Source organism: Rhipicephalus microplus, chromosome 7 (genome assembly GCF_043290135.1).
Source record: "Rhipicephalus microplus isolate Deutch F79 chromosome 7, USDA_Rmic, whole genome shotgun sequence".
Lineage (NCBI taxonomy): Eukaryota > Metazoa > Arthropoda > Arachnida > Ixodida > Ixodidae > Rhipicephalus > Rhipicephalus microplus.
The window spans coordinates 4,142,532-4,169,923 of NC_134706.1; the positions used below are offsets into that span (position 1 = coordinate 4,142,532).

Here is a 27,392-nt window from a genome sequence, read left to right on the forward strand (position 1 = left end):
CAAAAACCTGGGCAACATCAGGAAAGCACGCACGTCATGCAAAACCTAGATAGGTCAACTCCTTATCATGTATGGTCGCAGAGGGAACACTGACGCAAGACTCGGACATCTTGCAAATATGCGCAGCCTCAATAAGCTCGCACACTTTTTGGTTTTTATGCTGAAACAGCACAAAAGTGTCATCAAAAAGTGGCACGCAGCTGCATTCACTACATTGGGCTGCTAAATAAAGGCTGGTGTGGCCTTTCAGAGAATTAAAATGTTCTCAAAGTCTAACATTTAGACAGTGGCCTGTCTGACCCACGTATACACGATTTTATGACAAAGGTATGGAGTAGACAACACCGGTGATACACGATACCAACTTGCCCAACTAGCCATTCTTCTGAAATTGGGAAGGAAAATGTTCAATATATCAATGTGGGTGTGACATTCAAGCCCACAACCTCGTGAAGGTTGTTGGTTTGCATTCCATCGAAGTAGAGGATGCTTTTTTCTCTGCATTAATTTATTCCGACGTACGTCATGATTACTGCACCAAAAAACTGCTAATAGTGTTCCCTATGCCTTCTTTGGCCTGATTATCTGTTGCATTCATTTGGTTGACTGCACAATGCATGAATAAGAAAAAGGCACGATGATAACTTCTGGTTACCTAACTTGATCTGCTTTAATTTTGATTTTGATTTGCTCTTTTTCTAGGGTCTTTATGACATCCATCTTCAGTTGGCTGGCGTTCCGTTTTTGGGGTGGGAGGCTCCTTCACGCTCGAGCAACATCTCGGCCAGGCAAGCTGCTTATTTTGCTCTCACTTATTTTGCTTATTTTGCTCTCAACTACAGTCTCAACCTCTTGAACCTGTGTAGAGTACTATCTCATTAAATGAATACATATTGTTACGTAAAATGAGACTGGATGTGACTATTTGGCAGTGTATTTACATCGATAAAATCAGAGCGCAGCACACAGAGCGAGCAAACTAGTCCTCTTCGTCGTCTTCTGATCACAGAATGGTTCACCCTTCATGCGATATAGCTACGTAGCAATAATAAACCTCGATATAACGAATGCAGATATAACAAAATATCAGTTTTAACAAAGTAAATGAAAAATATGTAGTCTTGCAATAGATACAGTGTTAGAAATAGACCTTTATAGGAGATGTTCTGATATAACAAACCTATTTTCATGTAAGATGCAACTTAGTTATGCAGTTGAGTCTCGATATATCGAACACGGATATATCGAATTATTGTCTATAAAAAACGCTGGAAATCACATGCATTTTTAATTCTTTATTTAAAACGATGTTTGACGCCTAATAGATATACAGTAAAATTTCGTTAATTTGACCCTCATTAATTTGTAATTTCAGTTAATTCAGGCCCGGGGTCTCGTCCTGTCCAAAATGTGCATTGTTATATAACTGAAAACTCATTAATTCGGACAAATTCGGTGGCACTTTGGTTAATTAAACGCCCAACCGCGGTCAAGTCACGACGGGGAAGCAGCAGCAGATTCCGTCGGCCAAATCGATGGTGTACCTAAATAATTTTAGGATCGAATTGTGAACTCTGGGATCGAATTGCGGCCTCCGAGATTCAAAAATTCGTCCACAGGTAGTACATTCCCCCCCCCCCCCCCCTAAAAAAACACACACACATGGTGGTTTGAACTACCAAAATGGATGGCAGTGCATCGCTACTGTCATCAGCAACGGGCAACCCACGAATTTGCCTTTCCATTTTTCTTGCGTGACGGTTGAGTTGGATTGCTCACCTCTAGTGTGCTTTAAATTATTTATCTGTACGTGATCAATGCCATTTGCAATCTTACTGTTTTCTGTTTTTGAAAAGTTTGCAGTTTTTTATTTCGTTTTTATCACCGTGCATCTTTGTGTGTGTGTGTGTTTGTATTGTCTACATCATGCGTGCGCGCATGGCCATCGCGCGAGCGACGCTGGGATGGCTTCCCCTCCGTCTCCTGTGGCCCCAACCGCACCATCTCCCGCACAGAAGAGGGCAAAGTACGAAGCAAAGAATTTGGCTGTGAAGGTGAAAATATTGAAGGCGTTGCAAGTGGGAGCATCTCGAAAAGAAGTGATGGAAAAGTTCAATGTGAACAAAAGCACGCTGAGTACTTGGGTGAAGAACGAAGAGCAGATTGTGCAAGCGTATGACGGGGACATGTTTGGCGACCAAAGCAAGAGGCTTCGAACGGCAGTGCATCCCAAGCTAGAAGAAGTGCTGTTGCGCTGGATTGCCGTTTTGTGCGATGCGCGTTTGAACTTGAGCGGCCCCCTTATCTGCGCAAAAGCAGAGAAGTTCGCGATTGCCATGAACATTGACTCCTTCAGTGCGCGGGAGGCTGGTTTGACCGCTTGAAGGAGCAACACGAGCTGGTGCTCCGCAACGTGTGTGGTGAAAGAGGTGCAGTTGACGAAAGTGTTGTGTAGGACAGGTGCTCTGTGCTACCCATGCGCATTTCTACCTACAAGCTATGCAACATTTTCAACGCTGATGAGACAGCGCTGTTCTATAAGGCTCTGCCTGACGAGGCAATTGTGTTTAAGGGGGACCTGTGCGTCGGTGGAAAACGAAGTAATGAGTGCGTGACAGTTCTTCTGGCTGCTAACATGACCGGCACAGAGCGGCTGCCGCTCCTGGTGATAGGGAAGGCTGAGAAGCCAAGATGTTTTAAAAATATTAAGCAGCTGCTTGTCGACTACCGGTTCAACAGAAAAGCTTGGATGACTGTCGAACTCTTTCAATCTTGGCTGCGTCAGCTCGACCGCCATTTCGGGGTCAAGGCTCGGAAGGTGTTGTTCGTGCTAGACAACTGTAGTGCGCTCACGAAAGTGTCCAGGCTCGAGAACATTGAACTGCTATTCCTGCCTCCGAACACAACGGCTTCCCTGCAGCCGATGGACCAGGGAATCATACAGTACGTGAAAAGCCGCTATCGACAGCAGGTACTCGAGCGGATGTTGCTCTGCATGGAGTCAGGCAAGCGGTACGAAGTAAGCCTGCTAAGCGCAATCCACATGCTGACATACGTGTGGAACAGCACACCGTCTGCAGTAGTCGCAAACTGCTTTTGTCATAGAGGCTTCGTGCACGACGTTGCTGATCTGGTTGTGGTGGTCGATTAGGAAACCGGTGAAGAGCAAGACGGCCGCTCTGTGTGCATCATGCCAGCTGATGTGCCCCTTGGCCATTACTTCGCAATTGACAGGGATGTTGCCATGGCCGGCACAGTGACCGACAGCGATATCTTCGCCGAAGTCTAGGATGGCGAAGGCGAATCAGCTGACAAGGATATAAGTGATGCTGACGAGCGTCCACGCCACACAATGACGGAAGCTTCGCATGCGTTAGCCGTTTTGGAGGACATACGCATGCTTTCCTCGGACAGTATGCGTCGACTAAGCCACCTGCAGGATCTTCGCGAAATTGTGACTTTGTCGCACATTGCATCCATGAAGAAAACCGCGATCAGTCTTTTTTAAGAAATAAAAGTCTGATGGTGTAGAAGACATTTTTCAAGTGTTTTGTTTGTACTTGCAATTATTCATACCTTCGGTTAATTTGGACATTCTCTCCAATGCCACGAAGTCCGAATTAACGGGATTTTACTGTATCGAACTTGGCCACGCCAAACTACCCCCGCTTTGTTGACTGGTAGTGAGCTTTTCCGCAAAACTCTTGAAACTAGCGGCAGCACAGTGGGCGTTTACGACCACTGCGCACATCGATGGCGCTGAGAGCGCCACTTGAACGTAGCAGCATGTACACGCCGCATTCTTGCAGCGTCGACGAGTCGACACACTGAACTTGTTCGACTAGCTCCTCCCCGTAGCCCTGTTGTGTTCATGTGTGTAGAGTTCGGCTTGTCGCTGGTCATGGTGTGTGTAACGATGGCTGCAAACACTAAGAAACGGACGACTTTGACTTTTGCTGCTAAACTGGAAGCAATCCAGTGCATCGAAAATGGCGAGAAGAATGTCGAGCGTCACAGAAGCGTTTGGCATACCAAGGAGCACATTGAGTACTCTGCTAAAAAAAAAAAGGCGACATAAAGGCCAAGGCCGAGAAGAGTCAGCACTGCGGCGCACGGCGTGTACGGAAAGCTGCCTTCGAAGATGTTGAGAAGACACTTCACAAGTGGTTTATAGACGCAAGATCCCGAAATATTCCTATATAGGGACCGATTTTGCAACAGAAGGCACAGAACTTTACATTCATTCTTGGTGCCGAGAATTTCAGTGGGAGCAGCGGTTGGCTTCAACGATTCAATACTTGCTTCGACATTGTTTGGAAGACGGTTTCAGCAGAGAGTGATGACGCCGATGATGTAGAAATTCAGAAGTGGCTTGATCACGAGTGGCCCAAAGTTCTTGCTAAGTATGAGCCGAATCAGATTTTCAACGAAACGGGCCTATTCTGGCAAATGCTTCCGCGACAAACGCTAGACACTCGCGGGGACAAGTGCCACGGGGGCAAGGAAGGCAAGGCTCGTGTGACGGCCCTATTGGCTGCCAATATGGATGAAAGCACGAAGCTGGGGCCACTTGTAATTGGCAGGTTTCAAACCCCAATGTGCATCCAGAACTGCCCCAATATTCCGGTGTGTTATGCCTGGAACAAGAAGTCGCGGATGACAAGGGATATTTTCGTCAAGTGGCTAAAGGCATGGGATTCGGACCTGGCGCATCAAGGAAAGAAGGTATGTCTTATTGTCGACAACTGCACGGCACACCACACCAACGCCCAGCTGAGCCACATCAAAGTGGTATTTCTGCCACCTAACACTACTTTGAAGCTGCAATCGTTGGATCAGGGCATTATTCACACATTTAAGTCAATCTACAAGCGTCGGCTGATCGAAATTTCGCTTGTCAAGCTTCGGATGGGTCAAGACCTGAAGATCGATCTTTTGAGTGCCGTCCAAATGCTGAAAGCGTCGTGGGATAACGCCAAGCAGTCGACGATAGCCAACTGCTTTCAGCATGTGGGCTTCGCTGGCTGCACTGACGAGGCATCAGTGTAAGAATCGGAGGAAGCTGGGCTCGTATGCGCAGATGAAGAGAGCAAGCTCGCTGAAATGTGGAGCATGCTAGAGAGCTTTTTTGGTGCCGAGCCGCAAAGCATGTGCATCGACGACTTCGTTGGAGCCGACGGATGTGGAAATCGTCGCCGATGTTACTGCTGAGTAGCCAAATGAAAACGCTGCCGAGATGGATCCTGCAACGGCTGATGATGCCCCGCTCCCTACATCAGCTGAGGTCATTGCTGCTCTGGCCCTTGTGCGCCGTCACTGCAACGCGATTTAAGGCACCGGCTTATCACTCGTGGATCGCCGGGATTAGGTTGAGGACGCAGTCGTCAAACATGCCATTGCAAACAAAAAGCAGGCTACCCGTCTTCAGTATTTTAAGCCGACGCAATAAATGCTTTGTTTGAATCCTCAAGTGAGTACTTACTGCACCATGATTGGTTCATAAGTTGTTTTCTACAAGTTTGTGACGCATTTTTTTACTTAATCTTTTTATATCGAATGCTGGATATATCGAACTATCTTGCGATCGCCGCGCTGTTCAATATATCGAGGTTCGACTGTAATGTGGTTTGAGTGTATTTCAAGCGGAACAGCTGACTCCAATATTGTCATGAAGTTGTGACGTCGACGAAGGAAGAGACGACTTGTCCAGGGGAAACCCTTTATTTGGCCGAACTTGTGGTTGGTAAATAGAAAGTCGGCTTACAGCAGTACATACTGGCACTGATAGCGGCCAACAGAGCGTCTGTCGTTAATCAACTAACAACCATTGAAGAGCGTCGGCATTATACATGTACCGTCGAATATTCCAGCGTTATTGCTAGTGACCACGTAAGTTCCAGAGTAATCTGTAATGTTTGCGTTGCGTACATGATCTTAATGAAATGATCTACTACCATCCTAAAGCTTCTCGAACATTGCAGGAGTAGTTTGTGTTGTACATTACTTACAGTGTAATCGGGCCATAACAAAACTTGGAAGAAGGAATGGGGCAATATGATTGGTTTTGCACCTGAATTCTGCGCCTTTGCTGATCTCTCACTAAATGTAACTCCTGTTTAAAGGAACACATTTTTATAGTCCATGTCTGCTTGCTCACAGTCTACTGTATATCGAACAGTTGTAAAATAAATGATTTGATTGATTGATATGTGGGGTTTTACGTCCCAAAACCACCTAATGATTATGAGAGACGCCGTAGTGGAGGGCTCTGGAAATTTCGACCACCTGGGGTTCTTTAACGTGCACCCAAATCTGAGCACACGGGCCTACAACATTTCCGCCTCCATCGGAAATGCAACCGCCGCAGTCGGGATTTGATCCCGCAACCTGCGGGTCAGCATCCGAGTACCTTAGCCACTAGACCACCGCGGCGGGGCAGTTGTAAAATAAATGCCCATGAATATATTCTTAATGTATGCAATTCTTTATGTAGTGAATCACTTGTATAAAGAACTGTTTTGGAACCCCTTAAGATTCTGTTTGAATTAAAATCTTTTGGTTTTGAATTAAAATCTTTTAGATAGACTAGCTGCTTAAATGGAACTGTCTCTAAAATGATTGGTTTCGGGCTTCTATTCTGCAGCCCTGTTCACCTTTTTATTAATGGAAGCCCTGTTAAATGAAACATATGTTCCTGGTTTCTTCATTTTTCACTTGAGATTACCGTATGCTGCATAACATATTTGTGGAGCATATCATATTTGTTGAACATAGAATGTGGTTTGTGGCTGTTTTAAGGGGGCAGACTGGTCTTAGACAATTTTTGTTTATTTCTTCAGTGATCTTAATCAAACTGCACGGTACTATGCAGTTTTTTCTGCTGATTTTAAATATTTAATTAGTTTTCCTATAACTCATCTTATTCCTGAGATAACTTAAGTTCACATCCTATTGTTTATGGCCTCCATAGAAAAAAATGCTTAATTGAAAGTGATATTTAGGATATGCCAACATAGACTGATGACTATAGATTGCAACTATGGAAGAGTTTTTTGTTTTTAGGCCTTTCTTGGTTATTTTATAGCAAAATGAATTATTCATTTTTAAAAGCAGTTGGAATTGTGTTACAATTTTGATGAGTAATATAATTAAAAGGGCTTGTGCTCTAAATTATGCTCCAATACTTGCACTCTACACACACACACAGGTTTCGATTGCAAAAAAAATTATTGTTGCACCTGCCCTAGCTGCTGAGATATTGAGGCCTCAAAATTGAACAGTCGTACATTTAATTTACTGAGAAAAATGGAAAAAACTGAAAACACACAGCTTCTTCAAAAAGCGACAATCGTGGTGTGCACGATTTTCAATCCTCATAAAGGTGCTCATAAATTCGTAGCAGAGCTTCTAACACAGGTTGTTAAGTTTGAAAGGAAGGAAGGTCGCTAGGAGGATACGAGAAACAAAACATGTTTATGGTACTATTTACACGTATTTACAGAAAAGAAAGGTTAGTGGTTTCACAAACCACGAGCGTGGTGGTTGAAGGTTACATAGTTCAGAGCGACGTCCAGCACTCTGCGGCGTCGTTTTAAGCCCTGTTAGGCTTCTCCTCTCCGAGTGGAACACCAATCACACACACCCAGGTGAGGGGGACGAGCATGCACGGTCCACGTGAACACTGCACTGCAAGGTGGCGCCAGCAGGGCTCTTCCTCGTCGTGTGTGTGCCGCTAGTCGAGAGTTCCCACGGTCCTGGCAGCATACTTCAAAGGGTTCGCCGATTTGTTCGCTTCATTAGCGGGGTGTTTTGCGGTGGCCGCTGCGGTCTCTTCCAGGAAGTTGCTGTCTTTGTTGGCCTCTCTCGAACGGTTAACGGCGTCTTGGCGACACGACGTCTCATCCTCCGGCTAGCACACGTACAATGCCTGACGAGCATAGGCAGTCGGCCGGTCGGCTTGGTGATTGAGGATTAAAAAGGAGCGCCGCTCTCCTGTCAGCTCTGGCTTTGGTCACAACAGCTTCCCGTCGCCAGATGAATCACCGAGGTCATCAGGCACGCTGCTGCTTGAAGGGACGACAAAATGGTCTGCATTTGAAGGACGGGAACTCGCCTTTGCTTGCTGCTTGGTCTGGATAATTGCTCAAATCTTCGACAGCGTCTGTCAGACTGGGCGCCGAAGGGATTGAGAGCCTCCCCAGTGGATCGGCTTACGCACAAAGGCGTCTGCCCAGATGAATTTCCAGGCCAAACTTAACAAGGTACAGGCAAATTATAAAGAAGCCTCGAAGTCAGTTCCCCAGTTTTTTTGCAGGTTTTGCATGTTAACAGTACCAAAAATCTGGACAGTTAGAATGACATTCCAAGAAAATTACCACGTCTCAGTGTGTGAAAATTTGCAGAGAGATAGAAAAATACTTGCAGAAACCAAATACGTCAATTTCAAAAGATGACTTTTTGGTCACTTTTTGGTCCCAAAGATCAGTCTGTCCCCTTAACAAGGGCGACTGTTTGCCACAAAGCTGTATATGCTTTTTCTACCTGCATTGTCATGTGTGCCTAGTAAAGCTGTGCAAATATGCAAGTTTTGAATTCGAATTGAAGGATACCTAACCTGATCATTCAACCTAATTTTTGAGAAGATGAATATCTAAAATGTGACTAAGGCCAGTGGTGCAACTTTTTTTGGGTAAGGTTGCTAGCTAATGCTAATGTCATTACAATGAGCCTTTTGTTCAAATTTTCATCACCGATTTGCTTCTTCAAAATTGAGCTCATGTTAATGCTAAAGAAAATTATGTCATTTTCGTACATCATGTCCTCAGCAGGAATATACTGGGAGATTATCAAACTGCCTCGCACAAGAAATAACCAGCATACCTAGCTCAGATTTTGTAGTCAAGAGGTTCAAGAATACTGTAATGAGTGCCTGATCTCGAGAAAGCATTATTTTTTTATTTTTTGAATTACTGGAAAGAGCACTGTGTCTTATCCTGGTACTGCCAAAATTGCTTTTGTGATAGCTTCCTAGTCCTGCTACTGAGGTGCCCAATGAGCGCATGTTTTCAACTGCCAGAAACACTGTAACATCATGGCAAGAGAGCCTGATGTCACGTGGTCATAGCCAGTGGTTTTCTATGGCACCCTCTCACCACGATATGTGCTTGAGGAACTGAGCAGATTTGTTTTTTTTTCCTTCTTTCAATCTTCAATTAATTTTTTGTATTTGATATTCATCATTTTGGCTCTTATTCGGCACTATTTGATTCAGAATTGACGCGAAACGAAATTTTATCATGTGCACGCTTGTTATGCCTAGTTCGCTTTCCTCTATTCTTAAGGGGGGACGCGGCTTTGGGATCGCGAAAAATAGCAAAAAAATCGATTTTTTGAAACTCAAGTTTTCAGTTTCTGGAACCCTTTTTCTATCTGGTTCCAAAATATCTACACTGAAAACCGCGCAGAAGTGCGTCGGAAAATTCGTTTCACTCACCTAGGTAGCAAAAACTATTCTGGAAATGGTTAGAAAACGGCGATTTTCAAAAAATAATAGCTTCGCTATGCTTGGGCCGGGAGCCGGCTTTTTGGGCTTATCGGAAAGAGCATTTCTTCGTGTTTAACTTTCCCGCCTCAGCTGGCTCCTCCCTTTAACAACAAGCGAGCAAAAAGCAAATGTTTGAAAGTCGTTTTGAGGCCCTTGATTGGCCGTGGCCGCCATGTTGCCTCAGCTCGCCTCGCCATTGGCCCGATGCTCGCTCCGGGAGATCGTCGTCTGCTGCTTGTGCGTCGCGAGGACATGGCTCTCGAAAATCGCCACTTCGTGACGTGTTCACGGCTTGATAATCACTTAAGATATAATTATGCTTTAGTTACGAGCAGTAAGCGGATGCGCGATCAGGTTACTACGAGCGTCAGCGCGGTCTACGAGCGCCGCGCGTCATCGGAGTCGTCTTTAGCCCTAACTCCGCCGACTGCGGCCAGGAACGACGCGCTAGCGCATTCGTGGCGACGTGCTTCTTCGCAAGCAACGAAGCTGTAAGCGGCGGCACGATCTGATTACTACGAGTGGCCGCACCGGATGCACGATCAGATTACTACGAGCGGGCGCGCGGCGGTCTACGAGTGCGGCGCGTCATCGGAGTCGGCTTTAGGCCTAACTCCGCTGACAGCGAGGCTGCGGGCAGGAACGACGCGCAAGCGCACTCTTGGTGACGTGCTTCTTCGCAAGGAATGTACCACATCACTCGCTAGCTCCTCTGAATATTGTACGGGCATTTTACGCATCGGCGCAGCGGACAACAGTCAAGCTCGTCACGCCTCCCCCCCCCCCCCTCACTGCCAAGGATCGCTCGGAACAGCGGCTAGCAGTTTCGCGCGTCGTCGTCATTTGAAAATGCGATGCCAAGTGCAGTGCGTGCCGATTTTTTGTCTTCGTAGTTACACATTGCGCGCATCGTCATCGAACGCCGCCGGCAAGTGCATTACGCGCCGGCTGCACTGTCCGCGCGGCCGCGCACCGCACGGTCATATGGAGTGCTGTCAATAAGCTTTTGTGATGCGATTCAGACGTGCTTGGAGCCGTGCTTGATATCGCCAAGAACGTCTATGAATGTTCCGAGGTTAATGAATTGCTGTAGATTAGAGCTTCCGCGACCGGCTGTCTGATGATGCGTTTCACGGCAAGAGTGGCGAAAGAGCATGTGTGAATCAGGGGCACGAATTTTTATATGCCCGTTTCGTGTCATTAATTATACTGCTAGAAATTTCCGTGCCACCAGTCTTCTGCCCATAACTTTGTTATTTAGCAAGAAGGCATAGGCCATCATGGTGTGATCCATTTTTTCTGATGCAATAAACCTCTCTCCAAATAAAAAAAAGTTCAGTGAATATTTGCAATCAAGTACTTAATTACGCTAATTACAACTTCTTCAGCACAAAAAGAGTATGTGTAATAATTTCAGTATATGGTTTTATTCAATTACAATCTTTTCTGTCATACCTATCACACCACTCCTTCATACAAAGAACTTGGTTTGAAATTCATACTTGTTCTTCTTAACTCATGAAAAGGAGTAAATCATGAAAAGAAGTCAAATATCACAAGACAAACCTGAAATCACAATTTTTAGGTGTCTTAGAGACGTAAAGAAAAGTTGAAACTTTTAACGCAGCCTTCTCAATACCATTTTTTTTTTTTTTGACATTATGCTCAGCCTCTCCACATGGTTCAATGAAGAAATAATTTGTTTCTTGTTAAGTATTCGTGGTATCACTTCAAAACTTTTAAGGAAGCACTGTGAGGTTATTCTTAGTGTCTGTGCCAATTTTCATCAATATCCAACGAGAAACAAAAAAGTTCATTGAAAAAAGCCTGTCGAAAACTTCGACAGGCTTTTTCTCACAAGTGTGTTTTGGACATTGTGCAATGCTCGTGGAAAGAGTAGCACGAGAATGACTGGACCGATTTTGATTCTGTTTTTTTTCCTTGAATCCCTGAACACTGCTTGTGGGTACAGCAATCTTCAATTTCTGTTTTGTGGCCCTGTTATTTTTCTAGACGATGATTTGCCCGTGCCATTGTTTCTGACAATGTGTGTCGGCAGCCATGATGATCTCTAAAAAAAAAACGAGAACTTACTAAAAAATTCCGAGAGTGTCATACCCTGTAGCTTTCTTTTGAGTAAAGATCAACATCATTCGCAGCTTCCTGGCATGTTTTGTTGCAGCGCTAGGCTTTCCACGAGCAGACCATGTAATTGGATCGTGTAGCATTATGTAACTTGAGAACTACTGAAGCTATCATGATGAAACTGCATATTTCCCTATTCTAGACACTTATGAGTATGCATGCCAAATTTCATTGCTGTAGGTCAACAAATAAAAAAGTTTTTTTTCAAAGCCACCTCCCCCCTTAATGAGCTAAGAGGTGCATAAGCTGGTGCATTGAGATTATTTCGCAGTTTTGCCATACAGAGTCTCAAGATTTTTCTCAAAGTACAATATCCTTCAAAGGCCTCGTGTCGATTTCACACTATCAACTTCCCATAATCTCTTATTTTAAGGCATAGCGCTTAGGTGCCAGTTCGTGCATTAAGTAGTGTCGCCATAGCCATCCGTGGCATAACCGAGCAAACGAGTACGTGTTTTAAGAATTGGGCTAGGCCCATTATATTGAATAACAGGAGTAAATGTAAAATGGAAATGAATGCATATAAATGAGAGAGAGAGAAATAAGAGAAAATTAGAAAGAAATAAAGAGAATAAAGACAAAAATATAGAGAGAGACAGAGAAGACCGAAGAAAGAGATAGGAGACGACAAAGAAAGAGAAAGAAAAAAATTGAAAAAAAGACACAAAAATGAAATGATAAAACTGACAGACAGACAGAAACATAGATAAAAAAATTAAACACAGAAAGTATGAGAAAGAAATGGAAGAACCGAAAATGAAAGAGAGCACATGCAGGGCTTGCATTAGCACTGCGGCTGACCTTGGTTGCTGTAATAGAGCTCCTCTTTGCTTTGTGTCTGTGTTTACCACCGCGCTCCCAGTTCGCTGAACAATCATGTAATGGAGCTGTCGGTGTGTTGCTTAATTCACAGCACCTGCAATGCACAGAGTAGTGTGTGCAACACTCCAGTGTTGGCACTTTCTGCAGCAGTGTGTAATGTATACAGCTGTGGATAGCCAAACTTCAATTATAGTTGGCGTTGCCCTAACATGAAGCAGCGCTCAGAATTTGCATTGGGGGGGGGGGTATCGTAATCATTGGTGAGTTTCTTTTTTTATATCTTGTGTGATGATAGACATAACATTTAAGAGATCAGAAGACAGAAGAACTGGTTGGGAGACACAGAGATGGCGGATATTCTAGTTGATATTGAAAAAAATGGACTTGGGCCAGCCACGCAATGTATTCGACAGGTTATCAGAGGTCAGCCAGAGCAATGAAAACGATACAAAGAGTAAGCAAAAGAAGCTAACAGCATCGAGTTAGGTCGAGAGTTAAAATCAAGAAGTTTGCGGGAATAGAATGCACTATATTTGTACAATAGTTTGTCGACTCGTTTTATGTAGTAAGTTGGAAATCCGAAGTTGGGGGTTGACTTGGTACCAAAACCCAAATAAACAAGAAATCAGGTATGTTGCAGCATGGTAACAACATAGTGTTTACATTTTGGCTCTACCTGTAAGTTATACCATATTTTTTCATGTATACTAATTCTAACCTGCACCCTCAGCAACGATTCATGGCAAGTTTTCTAAAATTGACTTCCGTGTATTGCCTGAAAGCTAGCTTTGCTGCATAGCTTTAAACACTGCTGTGAAGCTCTTTTTGAACACCGGAATTGTTTTTTAGCGACATACGAAGTGAATGTTTTGTATGAAATGTCCTCGCGCTTGTCTTTTCTTTTTGTCATGCAATTTTAGGGGGTTGACCTACATTTAAGTTTACTTAAAAACGTGTAAATGCAGTAACAGTCTTGCTCAAAATTAGAGTAAATGGGAAATTATTGTAAGACACCTTAGTCCTGCAGTGGTTATGAAACAGACTTAAAATGGTGGTGATGATGCTAATGTCTATAACTGACTTGCATCTGTTCAGGGAGGTGATGGGCTACCCTGTGGTCACATTCCGGACTGTGGAGAATGTTGGCAGGATCATAGACGTGCTAGCCTCTTGTCCACACAATGGATTCCCCGTGGTGGACACGGCTGAGGTTTGTTTCCTTGTTGCTGTGCTAAAGCTGTCGTGCGAGACGGCACGTTTCAAACGCAGAATAATGAGAGTAAATGCATGAAGGTGCCAGACGTTATTTTGGGCACTTGGCACTCGCATCTGCATCTTTGTGTGTGGTTGGTCTATATTCTGTGTGTGAGACCTGTTTTCGTACAGTGCATATTCCAAATCAAAGTATACTCAGCTACCGTAATTATTCGAATCGAACGTGCACCTTTTTTCCGGTTAAGCGAGTTCATAAATCGCATGCGCGTTAGAATCGAGTACGAAAAAAAAAAAAATGAATACGGTCAATCTATTGCCATCGGCATTTCCAAAATGGCCGCCCCCTACGTGCGTCGGCATGGCGCGTCGGCCATTTCTGCCAATGTGTTTCCCATGTGCGGCACTTCGTACGTGTGCTGAGGAGTTCGTCATCTTGTAGTGCATTAGCATCGACGGCATGGAAGGGCCGACTCCAAAAACTCGAGTGCACCACGATGCTGCTTTTAAAAGAAAGGTCATCGCGTGTGCAGAAACGGACGGAAATTGGGCCGCAACGCGGTTGTTTGGAGTTCCCGAAACATTGTCGACAGCAAAGCTTCACGCAGAGCCTTCAGTGGACCACAGCAGGGTCGGTTTCGGCAAATTAAAGAGCTGCTCGGCGAGTATGTGATTGAGCAGTAGTGAGCGGCACAGCGGCCCATGACGACAGAACTTCTCCGAGTGCAGGCTATGCAGTTAGCCTTAGAAAAAGGGCTAATGCGGAGCCAGTTTAAAGCGAACAGGTGCTGGCTAACTAACTTTATGAAGTGGAAATGCTTTTCCCTCCGAAGGGAAACGGGCATATGCGAAAAGTTTTGCGGAGGAGTTTAATGAAAAGCTTCACAGTTTTCAGAGGTTCGTCCTAAACTTGCGGCACAACAATGGCTACCTGCTTGGGCAAATCGGGAATGCTGATCAGACGCCGCTTTACTTCGACATGCCTGGCACCACAACTGTCAAGAAGGGGGCAAAGCAAGTTCGCGTGCTGACATCGGTCCACGGTAAAACTACAGTGACGGCAATGCTCTGTTACACGTCAGATGGGCACAAGCTTCGCCCGTATCTCATTATTAAATGAAAGACGCTCCCGAAAGGAGTCGTTTTTTTCGAGTGGTGTGATCGTTCGGGCCAGCGAGAAAAATGGGTGCGCCTTGCAATCGATGTCTTATGTTTTTTTTTTTTTTTCGTCGTGGAAATCGGGTGCGCGTTACAATCGAGGGCGCGATAGAATTGAGTAAATACGGTATATTAAAAAAATGTCAGCTCCGTCTATGAAAGCACGACACTTGTCTTTCGCTTGTGCCTTTGATAGCACTGTTATTTGCAGTCTTTTTCATATTGTAATGGTGATAAGAGAAATAGTAACAATGTTAAGCCAGGATTCCATAAACCTTTCTCATTTCAGGAGCGTTCTGGTGAAGAACATTCGTTTGGTCGTTTCCGGGGCATTATTCTTCGGTGGCAGCTTATTGTCCTTCTTCAGTACAAGGTGGGAATTCAGTCAAGTCAGACCTTACAATTTACAAAATATTTGAAGTTTGGCTTAGATGCTACTCTTAAAAATTTATATTTTTTTTGTCGATTTTGATAAAACTTGTCAAGCTTCTGTATATGTGTGTGCTGCTTTCAAGTATGAGAGAATTGTTCGAGTAGGTAACGCGTATTTACAAAATAAAGTGGCATATTTCAATAATTTGGGATCAAAACTGTGTGCAATGCAATTTTAAGTGAATGTTCTAAATTCATTTGAGCATAATAAGTGGCATGTTGAATGCTTATTTCTGAAAATCTCAGCTTGACCGATTCACTTGCAAATCTTTATATCGTAAGTATTGTTCAGGCGGGTCAAGAACATCCATTCTTTTTGCACTACATGCAGTTTTGGTGCCAGAATACTGAGGTAAGCTGATATAATTTGTAACTATCCCACTTTAGCAAAAATTTTGCTCCTGAAAATGCACATCAAATATTTGGTTTTCCCAAAAGCTACTCATCATATGTTAAACATAATGCATGCTTGAAATCAGCACACAAATACATAAACATAAACTCAGCAAGTCTAATCAAAATCAATGAAGAAATGAAAAAAAAAATGCAGCTGCTACGATCGCCTCTAAAATAAAGCGATAATGTTTATTTTTCTAAGTTCTTTATTGTGTTTTGTCTGTGGGAGCCTTGCGCCATCAAAGTTGCACACACATATTGCAAACGTGTTTCAATTCATGGGCCCATAGTTGCCTTTATGTGTTAGAATAAACTGAATTCATTGCTAGTCTAAGCATAATAATCACACACAAAGTTGCCCCTCTAGATGTTCCAGAGTGACACTGACGGAGCCTGCCATCGGCGACTGCGGCTCTCCAACTTTCGAGATGCATACCCACGCTACCCGACTATTCAGGTGATTGCCAGCCTTTGACTCGCATCTCTTTACTTCTTTGGTATTTGTAGTTGAATGCCTTAATATTAGGACCCTCTGCATAAAGGGTGTGGGTACGCGCTCGACAACCGGATGAATGGAAAACCCCTTAAAAATTTTCCCACAAGCGAGCTGGCGCATAGACTGCATTTTCTTTTTGCTGCAGGTGTTTCTGCTACTGTGATTTGTGCTATGCTTCACTGGACGATGGCATGGCCAAAAATGCCAGGCCTGTGCGGAAGGCGCAGCACAGTCACAGTGAAAGCTAGAAGAGCGGCCTTTCACAGCCTTTTCTAATCACTCATTGGACAACTGCTGCAAGCACACTTGCTTGATGCCCACTACGTCATTAATAATTAAAATGTTAGCGCATTCGGCATTTTTCATTATTTTTCTGAGAAGCATGGTATCCGCTCAACACTTGCGAGGAATTTTGTGCCAATTGTTCACGCAGTGGCTGATGACAATGAGGAATTATGCCTGAAGTGGGTATGTGCCGCAGTTAAGAGCTGAACAAGAACAAGCTTTTGTAAAATGTTGGAGCATTGAATGGCCCACATGATATGCTAATCACATTGTGCGACAACTGATTGTTATTTAGCTGTTTTAAAACGCTTTATAAGTGGTATTAACGTGATTGCTTTCCCGACATCAAGCCTTCCTAAGGCAAGTTTGCCAGCAAGTCCCAAGCACTGGCATGGCTCATTGATAGAATACTGGGCTGGCAACCAGCGGACCCGGGTTCGAGCCCCACTGTGTCATTAGTACTAGTTTTTTTTTTTTTTTTTCCCAATTTCATGCGGTGTGGTTACGGGTACCGGCAGTGGCGGCGGTGGACAACTATGGCACTGTACGTGACCCGATTTGCGATCTCATAACATGTTTTGCTGTAATATAGATAGCATGCTACCCAAATCCGGAATTAGGCTTATTCATTCCAACTCAGTGCTTCACCTACAAAGAGCACTTTATTTTTGCGTAGTTTTATTCGAACTACGTGCGGATTTTTGAGACGTGACGAGCACTGTGTTCATTTGGTCTACTCTTAGCCATCAGTGGTTTTTCACTAGGGTCTTTTGATTCACTGTAACTGTGTTTGCAGCATAATGACCGCTTGTTTTTTCATTTTGCATGAACAGCAAGTGCACGTCTCTGTTCGGGAGCGCGAGTACAACATGGACCTTCAGCCCTTCATGAATTCGGCTGCCTACACAGTGTCTCACGTGAGTTTAATTGTTGAATTTTAAAAGCGTGAGCATTTATATGCTGACTCAACGAGAAAACTGTCCATACGTATGCCTTTCACATAAGACAGTCGCTTCCATAAAGAAATAAATAAATAAAAGGAAGTAGGTTTTCACTCCAGTGCCAGAGGCTGAACCTTTGCCTGTGAAGCTTGAGTTCACAGGCAACGGCTACTGCATCAGCAATAACTCTGCTCCAGAGGACCTTCTTGAAGTAAGTCAACCGACTACAAGGCAACTGCACCCATTCCATAATGCTCCTGGGATAAGCGAAACCCTTGCAAGAATTTTCAGGAGCTATGGCGTACAATGCGCACATGTGCCCTCGCACAATTTCAGAAGTCAGCTTGTCGATGTCAAAGACCCGTTGTAATACCAATGCTACTCTGGAGTGGTATTATAAGATATCTTGTCAAGACTTCCACGCATCATGCATAGGAGAAACAAGCAACTTGAAACGGTGTATAAAACAGCTCCAAAAGGACGTAGCTAAGGGACATGCCGCTACCAACGCAGTAGCTGAACATTATTTTAACTCAGGTCACGATATTGATTGAAATTTTATGGCTGTAATTGACTCAGCAAAACTCCTGTCATCTCACTTTCGTTGGCATTGTTACTAATGCAGTCGATGGTTCACACACTTAATTGCACATGAGGAAATTGGACCACATCATTGCACCATCTATTACGCATATGTAGGCACGGTCCAACTTCATTCACTTGTATGTAAACAAGGGACCCGTTGTGTCTCAAAATGCCATAACTTTTTTTTGTTGCGGCTTGGGCAAGTGTTAGTTTATTTGCATGAAAGCTACAATGAAATGAATCGCTTATAGAACTCCCAAAAAACGTTCTGCGTGAATTTTTTATATTATTTAACCCTTAAACACCAAGCTTAAGCTGCATATTCTTGAGCCATTGGTATTAATAAGACAAACCCCACTTTCACATACCAGCCTTGCTTGCATTGTTGGCAATCACCGGCTACAGTAGCAAAAAATTGTGGATTTGATCTTAGTAACAGTTGTCATGTTCCGAGGTATGTACTGATGCAAAATTGTACAGCTTAACTTGAGGGCGACACAGTGAGCGATAGAAAGGAAAATTATAGGCGTAACCTTAAGAGACAAGAAGAGAGCAAAGTGGGTCAGGGAACAAACCGGGGTTAGGGATATCATAGTTGAAATCAAGAAGAGGAAATGGACATGGACCAGGCAGGTTGCACGATAACCGCTGTTCAATAAGGGTAACTGACTAGATTCCCAGAGAAGACAAACGCACTTAGGGGAGACAGAGTTAGGTGGGCAGATGAGATTAGGAAGTTTGTGGGTACAAAGAGGCAGCAGCAGGCACAGGGCCGAGTTGACTGGCGGAACATAGGAGAGGTCTTTGTTGTGTAGTGGGTGTAGTCAGGATGATGATGATGATGACTAATGCAAAAGGGCTTGTGTACCAGTTGTTATAAGGCTTGCCTTGGGAGTTGCGTGTTAGGCGAAACTGGGAAATGCAATGGAATGACCCCTCGATCAGTCTCCCATCTTTTGTTCATTCACAGTAAGGGTATCGTTCTGGCAGACAACATGCAAGGGTGTATCCTAATACTGTGTTCCAGCTATTTTCTCCTACTAGCAGTATGTGATATATGCGAGAGTTTATTGGCGAGTCTCCAGTTCGTAATGAGATCACATTATACGGAACGCCAGCAGGCAACTAAAAAAGTGTTCCACAATTGCCATCATGGCTGCAAGCAGCGCTGGCTAATGCTCCAGGATTGCATGAAAACACAAATACTCAATAAAGTGAACCGTAAAGCAACTACCACAGTAGTTAAATTAGTAGAGCATTAGGTGCATTATCCAAATGCTGTAGGTTTGGCCTGCCTGCCTATGCCAAGTATTTTTCACCCTCTTAAATTTTTTTCTTTTTATGTCATAATTACTATACTACAGTCCACCCCATTAATACAAAGTTTACGGGAACTTCAAAACACTTCGAATTAAACGAACTTCCAATTAAGGAAAAGGCATAAAACCAGCACTTTCATTGCTTCAAAGCTGACAGTTCTGTAAAAAAATAGTCATGCACACACACACACGGCGCTTTGCGTGTGCTTGCGCGTCTTTTTCTACCAGCGTCCAGTCACGCTGTTCAAACTTGAACCAGACTTGAAACCAGCGCGCGGCTGAAGCACTTGATACATCACAATGCAAGACCTAGTTAGCCGATGCGATCAATGTGATGCCCCGGCATTCACTAAACAAGATAGCCGCTTCATGAACAGTGGCACTGCAGGCAGTGGCGATGCCGACAATAGTGTGGTCCGACAGCTGTCTTGGTGGTGTTGGCACATAAATTCCCCATATTATTGAAGAATTACGGTTGTCTTGAGGCTCTCAACTGAAAATCAACTTCTAATCAACCAACATTCCGGGCTTTTAACATGAATTTTTTTTTCTTATAGGCGTGCATATCAAAATTGATGGGACCACTTGTTGACTTCTAATTAACCAAAAATTCCAGTTAAGCAACTTTGAATTATCGGGAGTCGACTGTAATGTATAAATACAACTTCAAGTGATGTCTCCTATAGGTTTCTTAGCTTTATTGTTGGCAGACTTTATTAGGTTGTGTAACATAAAGAAACGAGCCCTCATTTGAGTATTTCCTCCCCCCCCCCTTTTTTTTTGCACTTACATGTACAAAAAGTGTACACATGCTGCAACAAGCTGAAGTGTAATTATTATTTCATTGGGATCGTATGCTCGTGCTGGAGAATGAAGTGCTGCTTTTTATAATTGGTCTGTCTTCTGCTCAAGCTTCAATAATAATTTGTGAAGTCAATTTACATCTTGCGAGGCATATTTTATTTCTTACAAACTATTTCATCACATTGTTGCAAGTTGTATTTCTCAGGTGTATGTCATCTCGGAAGTTTTCTTGCTCTGATGAGAAGTAATCTTGCTTTTCGTGGTCTGATAAGCCTGTCCATATCTGGAATATTAACGAGCGGTACGTCATTTTTGTGCATGGTCATCAGAATGCATCACTGCCAAGGATTTTCAAGCTGTTCAGAGCTCTTGGTCTTCGGCACCTTGTTGTCGTCGATGGCAGTAACATGGTAAGTGGCCTGTTTGATTGCTACCAGTTGCGTACATGCAGCCAATGAAGAGCTTTGGCATGTCTGATGTATGTCATGCACGAGGCATCGACGTTATCTCTGAAATCAGTTGTTGGACAGCAACCCGTCTGGTCGAGAACATACATGAACAAAATTAAAGCAGCACGCTGACCACAATAAAAGCAAACAAAAGGAAGACTCTTCAGGCCCCGTACGGGAGCCTTTTCCACAAGTGAGAAAGGAGTGAGTGAGCAGTCTGGTTATGTATGTTATAAAATGTGACGAAAGCAACGTGTGTAGGCGTGTGGAAAGCTTTCGTCATTTTGGCTGAGTGTCTGTGCCATTGTCTGTATTGTGAAAGATTGGAGGTGAAGCCAAGATGACCGGTTCTTTTCTGTTTCTGTTATTCTTGCACTATTTTAGTCTAGTTTGTGTTCAGAGGTTTCTGCTTGTTGGCTGGTGAATTTGATGAGACCTTCTTTCTTACATTATGCATACATTGTTTTAGCCTTTGCGGAAAATTACCAGTCTTGCCGACGTGAATGCCACTGCAGTCTGCAGACGGCATATTGTAGAGAACGCGTGGAAATTTTTTTTTTTTGGCAGCTTGTCTTTACCCTCACAAAAGACTGCCTAAACTTATTTGTTGGCATGTGTGCTTTCTGCACATGGGAGGGGCACAAAACAAGCACTAGGTGCTCAGTGATACCAGGAGCATGTGGCGCAGAAACACAATTTCCTAAAGGCAATTTTCTAGGCAAACATGCTAGCTTACGTTCCACAGAGTGCACCAACGAGTCAGGTGAGTCACTGTGGGAGAGATTTCAACGCATACTCTCTATGTCGGCGGAGAAGTCCTCTGACTTTTTTTGCGAACTCTCTTTGATTCATCAGCGAGGCGACCACAGATTTTTTGTGGGAAGCCAAGTTCACGGAATTGAAATGCAAGTAGCGACCCATGGGGTGCTTTTTCTGTAGACGCTGAATGACATGCCTTCTCCTTCGCGCTTGACGAGGACGTCGAGGAAAAGAAGTTGACCGTTTGGTTTCTCCTCTGTGGTCAGCTTCTCCTCTGTGGTCAGCATTATCAACAATCTGTCAATAATGATGTGGCAATTATGTGATGGCTCTACGGGATTGCTGCAGATAGCATGGCACAATAGCAAAGAGCACGACACTATAGCATAGACGTCTATAAATTACTGTTTATTTTCAGGTAAGGCTGCAATGACAGTAGAGTGTCTTGCAATAATCAAGCAATAATTATTTCAACAAATTTTTTCTTGGGAACAATCGGATGGAAGAATAAACTGACTCATGGTATTGTACTACAACCATCTCCTGAAATATTGTCCTCTTCTATCTAACAGTACACTGAGTTAATTTCTGGCTTTGTCGTCCACAGTTATTGTTCACATTATTCTCAATTTGACTAAATTACACAATAATGTCTTTGAACTATTTTAATTTTATCTTGTATCTCTAATGGTTCATTTAATTATTTAATGTTTTTCTTGCATCTTATTTTTACACACTTTTTTCAGCATTATATAATGTTATATAATGTTTGTAACACCTCTCTGTACATTCTTAGCTAAATATGAAAGCAAAATAATAGCTATGTTTTAACGTGATCACATTAATGTAAAGGTCTGAAAATTTGAAATTTTGAATATTTTTCTAATACTGTTTCCTAGTTCTATTCAATTTGCCTTGCGATTTCACTATTCGAGCTGTTTGAGAGAGAGAGATAACAACATTGATGGCACAATGAGGCCATGGAACTTAGCATGATGGTGGTGCAAAGAGTGGTGGCCAGTAGATCACCACGACCTTTTTGGCTCAAATAATAACCTCTGCCTGAATACAGTGATCATTTCTCAGACAGGAGTGACTCTCACGCCTCGAGGGTGGAGGCTGGCAGTATTGTTTCTTGAGGTGGATTCCCCTCTCATTCCCAAAGAATGTGATTTTGGGTAGCCTTCAGGCAGCCGCGATGTCGGCAGTGTGGCCGAATTTCTTCCGAGAAACTTTCAGACAGGCGATGAGGACTGGGAAAAGAGACTGGGAACTTGACTGCAGACCATAGCCTGTTCCCTCGCAAGGTTCATGCTGGGCTGCGTATGTTTTGCGGTCCTCTTTATTATATGTGGCGATTTTATTTATGTGTCATGATAGGCTGTGTTGGGCCGATCGTGGCCTACATCTTTATAAATAACAAACGCAGCAATAAGGTGCAACTTGTATGGGTTTCTGCTCACACGACGAATTCGGGGGAATGAGGCAGTTTCCCATGTAAAGCAAGGTTTAATCAACCGTGAAGTGAACCCTTCAACCCTTGACTTCCCACAGGAAGAAATCACCGCAAATAATGGACTATTCGAACTTCCGGAAGACAAACGCAGTCAACGTTCAATTGTCAGTGGGCTCTTCAGATTTTCAATATGCTTCATCTCATAACACTCTTGTATTGCGGCAAACCTGCCTTCTAGGCTCTGTGACTGTTGCAAATGTCGTGACTCGAGAAAATGCTGGTTCTAACATGGAGATGATAGATGTGGCAGAGGTGGAGGTGCAATTAATTCTGTTTAGGAACTGACATTGGGCAGGAAATCCGAAAAATTGTACGCCGAACACTTTTAACATCCGAAGTTTCAGATGTTCTTGTATATTGATGTCTATGAAGTGAATTTAGAACTTCGGACGACTAGAAAGGAGCACACCCTTGTTCGTGACACGAGTTGTCTATAACATTAGGTGTTGTCAGTAATACCTTGGTTGCACCAAATCATGTTCATGAATGAAATTCAGCCTCTTCATTGCTTCATTCTTGAAAAGGCAACTGTGAACCACCGCCCCACAAATGTTTCATCAACTTCGCCAAAAAAAAAAAAAACGCTTTACATTCATTCTTTTATGTGACTGTTTCATTAGGACATGTTTAGGAATCCTCTCCAACTAAAGTCTGCAATTTCGCTTCGAAGTATTCAAAAAGTACTCTGGAAATGTTTGAGAAGTATTGGCAAAATATTCTATTTGATTCACACTTGCACATTAATCTTCAAATTCATTTCACACCTAGAATTTCGATATTTTCACAGCTCTACATTAAAGAGCTCATTTCGCTGGAATTCTGGAGTCTATGTTGGCAATGTTGGTTCACAGCGAAAGTGTAACATAGTGTTGACATAGATGCAAGTAATTAAATAGTAAAAAAACTTACACTCGAGTAGAAATCGAACCCAGGACATTCACATGGTCAGCATATGTTCTACCACGGAGCCACAGCATTGTTTGGAACTGGAATGAGGGGGGGGGAACAGTATTCGAGTGTCATGTGACAAGGGGGACCCGCCTTAACACGTGTAAGATTGTGCGGCACGAGCATAAAATCGCACCGGGCGTCAAGAGAAGTGAATTGCATGGGTGACAAGTTTTAAGGCCCACTATTACAAAGCACTCAGACATATTTAATCTTCATTATCAGGTAAAACATGAAAAAAAAAGTTAGCAGCCACATAGGTTCACGTGTTGACTTATGGACACAAAGTGGATTCATAGCTGATTCGCAAACACTAGAATCGTGGCTCAGTGGGCACTTCGCATACTATTACAAAGCACTCAGACATATTTAATCTTCATTATCAGGTAAAACATGAAAAAAAAGTTAGCAGCCACATAGGTTCACGTGCTGACTTATGGACACAAAGTGGATTCATAGCTGATTCGCAAACACTAGAATCGTGGCTCAGTGGGCACTTCGCATCCATTCGTGCAGTAGACTTGGTAGGACAGCTTTAAACGGCCCTGTTACTTGCATAGACGTTCATTTCCTTGCATCATGGTTGAGGTGTCCACCTCGAAGCAAAGCAAGGCGATGAAGAAGGAAACAGGGCTCATTAACTCCTGAAGTGAAGCTCAAGCATTTTACCACTTTATTGCTCAACCTTGTATGCCTGTCAAATGTTCCAGATTGTAATTCCCAACTTGAAAAGATCTCTTTATCGGTGGCAGCATATGTTAATATATGAATAAATAAGTGAATAAATTAATAAATAGATTAATAACTTATAAATGGCAAAGCTTGAAGCTAAGTTATGACAGGCTTGAAATAATGAAGCTGGATGATTCTGAAGACTAGTCTGGTTGCTTCTAGACATTTATAGGCCTTAGCTATGGGATACAGGTTGTTCCTAGGTTGCTTTTGGGGTTTAACAGGCTTTAGCTTGGTGATGCTAGGTTGTTCGTTCATTAATTATCAGCTCAGAGAGGTTCAAGTTAAACCACATAGAGCCACAGACACGACATGGATATCTAAATTACAGAGACAAAAACTCCAGCTGAAACAAAGCATTCGCACCTCCTATGAATGTGGTTTATTAAAGCTCATCTAAATTACTGGTTCAATATTTCTACAAATGTTAATTGGCCTTTGCCTCCTGTTTGCTGCCTTCTTAATTTTTAGTGGACCAGTGGTTTGTAGCAGAATTTGCCCAATTACTGTGGCACGGTTATGCTCATGCTGATGGTAGCTTTTTGTAGACACCATAGTTTTCGCAGCTGGCTTGAGCTGCTTTGCTGTTACAAGTGTCATAAAATATTGCAAATGTTCTCATCTTCCAGGTCGTTGGCATTGTTACGCGCAAGGATCTCGCCCGATACCGCATGACAAGCCTCTACGGCCGACTGGGCATGGAGGAGCTGCACATATCTCACGGCTGATAGTGTCCCCATGCAAAAGACTCCACGTTGTGATCTTTGTGTGCTTCAAATGGGTTCGTGGTGTGCCAAGACTCTTGTCGTCCAGTCAGTCTGTTCACTGCACTGACACTTTCACCCACAGCTGGAAACGGGCGGCACGGCACATCAACGCTGTTGTGACAGTCTCCACTCTCAAGAATAGCATGTTGTAGAAATGCGGCACAAAGTGCATAATTTTGTTGCAGAAATCTGGCACAGAGTGCAGAATCTTGAGAAGTTTGAGCCCTTTGGACTCTTCAAGGTGCATACAGGTTATTTTTTATACTAATCCTGCTTAAGCGGCATGCAAATTGCACTCAAATGTGATTGTACAACTTGAAACAACTGATGTGGTTATTCACTGAGCACTTGTGTTTATTAGTATGAACTGAATGGAAGGTTTTCAGAAACCTCGAATACCTGTATGAACATTGCTTGGCAACCACCAATGGAGAGTGCATGACTACTATAGAAGGTCTGAACTCTGATAATCAGATTTTCACAATCTATGCTTATGCAATGCCGAATGGTCGTTTATGAATTGTTCTATGCTACTAATATAAATTATAAGTAAGGCCTGACACTTGCTTTAGATCACCAATCTGAAAGCTTTTATCGTTCGACCTGTTTTATTTGTGTATGCCTTTTTCACTGCAGGAGAAACACATACTTGTCGTGGGTGTACTACTAATAAAACTAGCAGAAAGGTGAAACTGAAGCTGTGATAACTAAAATGCAGCATTTTAGTCTCCTATTTTGCACACCTTGTTCGCAATCACGCAAATTCTCAGTTCCTCTGTATATTTCAAGGCAGATTGTGTTTTATTCATTGTTGCGTTTGACATCCCAGCTCATTCTATATTCTCTTTCTTTATAAAGAAGTTGTGAACACTGTCAAAGCAAAATACAATATCCCAATGGACGTAGATCATTGTTTTTTTGATTGTTGATCATTGATGGTGATTTTTCATGTTGTGTTCCAATTTGTATGTACCCTCTTATAATGACTGCTTATTTCTTATTTGTAATGATTGGTTATTTATAATATGTTTCATGTTGAACTTTGTAGTCATCTGTGAGTCAGTGACAGCGTATTCTTGTCTAAGAGAATACATTTGCAAATGACTAAGGATTGTGGATTCATTTGAAAGTTCAACTGATAACTGAGGACCTTGCTGGAATTGCCACTTCTTTCTTTTTCGACGTAGTTTTGTTGACAAAAATTTGCAGACCCTATTCAAATGGACTTTATTTTAATTAAGGCATGTCTTCTATATTTTTCATTAGTGGTTGTACATTTACCTGTGTACACAACTCCAGGAGCATGCACTGTTATTTGTACATATGTTATATAAAGTATCTACTTGTTTTGCCCTGTGAATTTTCAGCGTGCAGTGCACCTTGATTTCATGCATACAAATTCTTTGTTACATTGTGCATTGCAAAAGATTACAGCTGCATAACACACTTTGCCATCGCTTGTGCTTTGTGTGGGTAAGATAAAATGAAAGAGGTGGGCAGGAATGACAAAAGGGATGCAGAAGAGTTGTGCATCATCAGTACAGGCTACACAGTGTGGGCGGTGTTTAGCAGCAGAATAATTTGTAAATACACGACAAAGTGGTTTGAAGTAAAAGGACAAGAAATATAATCTTTTTCAGTGATTTTCAGTTGTACCTAGCGGCCACCGGTAGAAACTGCAAAAAAGCTTTGTTACACCCACTCGCTCACAGCTACAGCAGCCGCAGGGCTGCATTGCCTGTTTATTGCTGTTGGCACTACTCTCTTGCAATTGTGGTGCATCTGAAACGTCGGCTAAATTTATCTCTTAGTATGGCGCATGCTGTTCTGCAGTCAATCCTGGGTTTTGAAATGTTTGTTGTGGCGGAAGAAGGTGCTTAGCTACTGCTGTGCTGACAGCCTTCAAAACAGGTTCGTCAGTCTCGATACACTATTGCATACATTTCCTAGAGATTGCAAGCAGCGTAGACGTGCTGCTCAGCCATCATGCCGAACCTGGACACAAAAGAACTTAGCTGTGGCTTCGCCCAACTATGCCAGGATATACATAGCATGAGCTACAAACGGATAGATGAACGACAG

The 27,392-nt window shown here is 43.1% G+C and overlaps 1 protein-coding gene across 1 annotated transcript in view; it reads left to right on the forward strand.

Annotated features, from left to right (window-relative positions):
* LOC142767227 (H(+)/Cl(-) exchange transporter 7-like) overlaps positions 1-25,706 on the forward strand; it is a 57,011-nt gene extending 31,305 nt beyond the window's left edge. The window contains exons 17-23 of the mRNA XM_075868497.1: positions 703-788; positions 13,607-13,721; positions 15,171-15,254; positions 16,077-16,166; positions 17,324-17,407; positions 20,469-20,549; positions 25,173-25,706. Of these exons, the coding sequence (XP_075724612.1) occupies positions 703-788; positions 13,607-13,721; positions 15,171-15,254; positions 16,077-16,166; positions 17,324-17,407; positions 20,469-20,549; positions 25,173-25,271 (639 nt within the window). The 3' untranslated portion in view covers positions 25,272-25,706. The remainder of the gene's footprint in view (positions 1-702; positions 789-13,606; positions 13,722-15,170; positions 15,255-16,076; positions 16,167-17,323; positions 17,408-20,468; positions 20,550-25,172) is intronic.
* Positions 25,707-27,392: the final 1,686 nt, after the last annotated feature.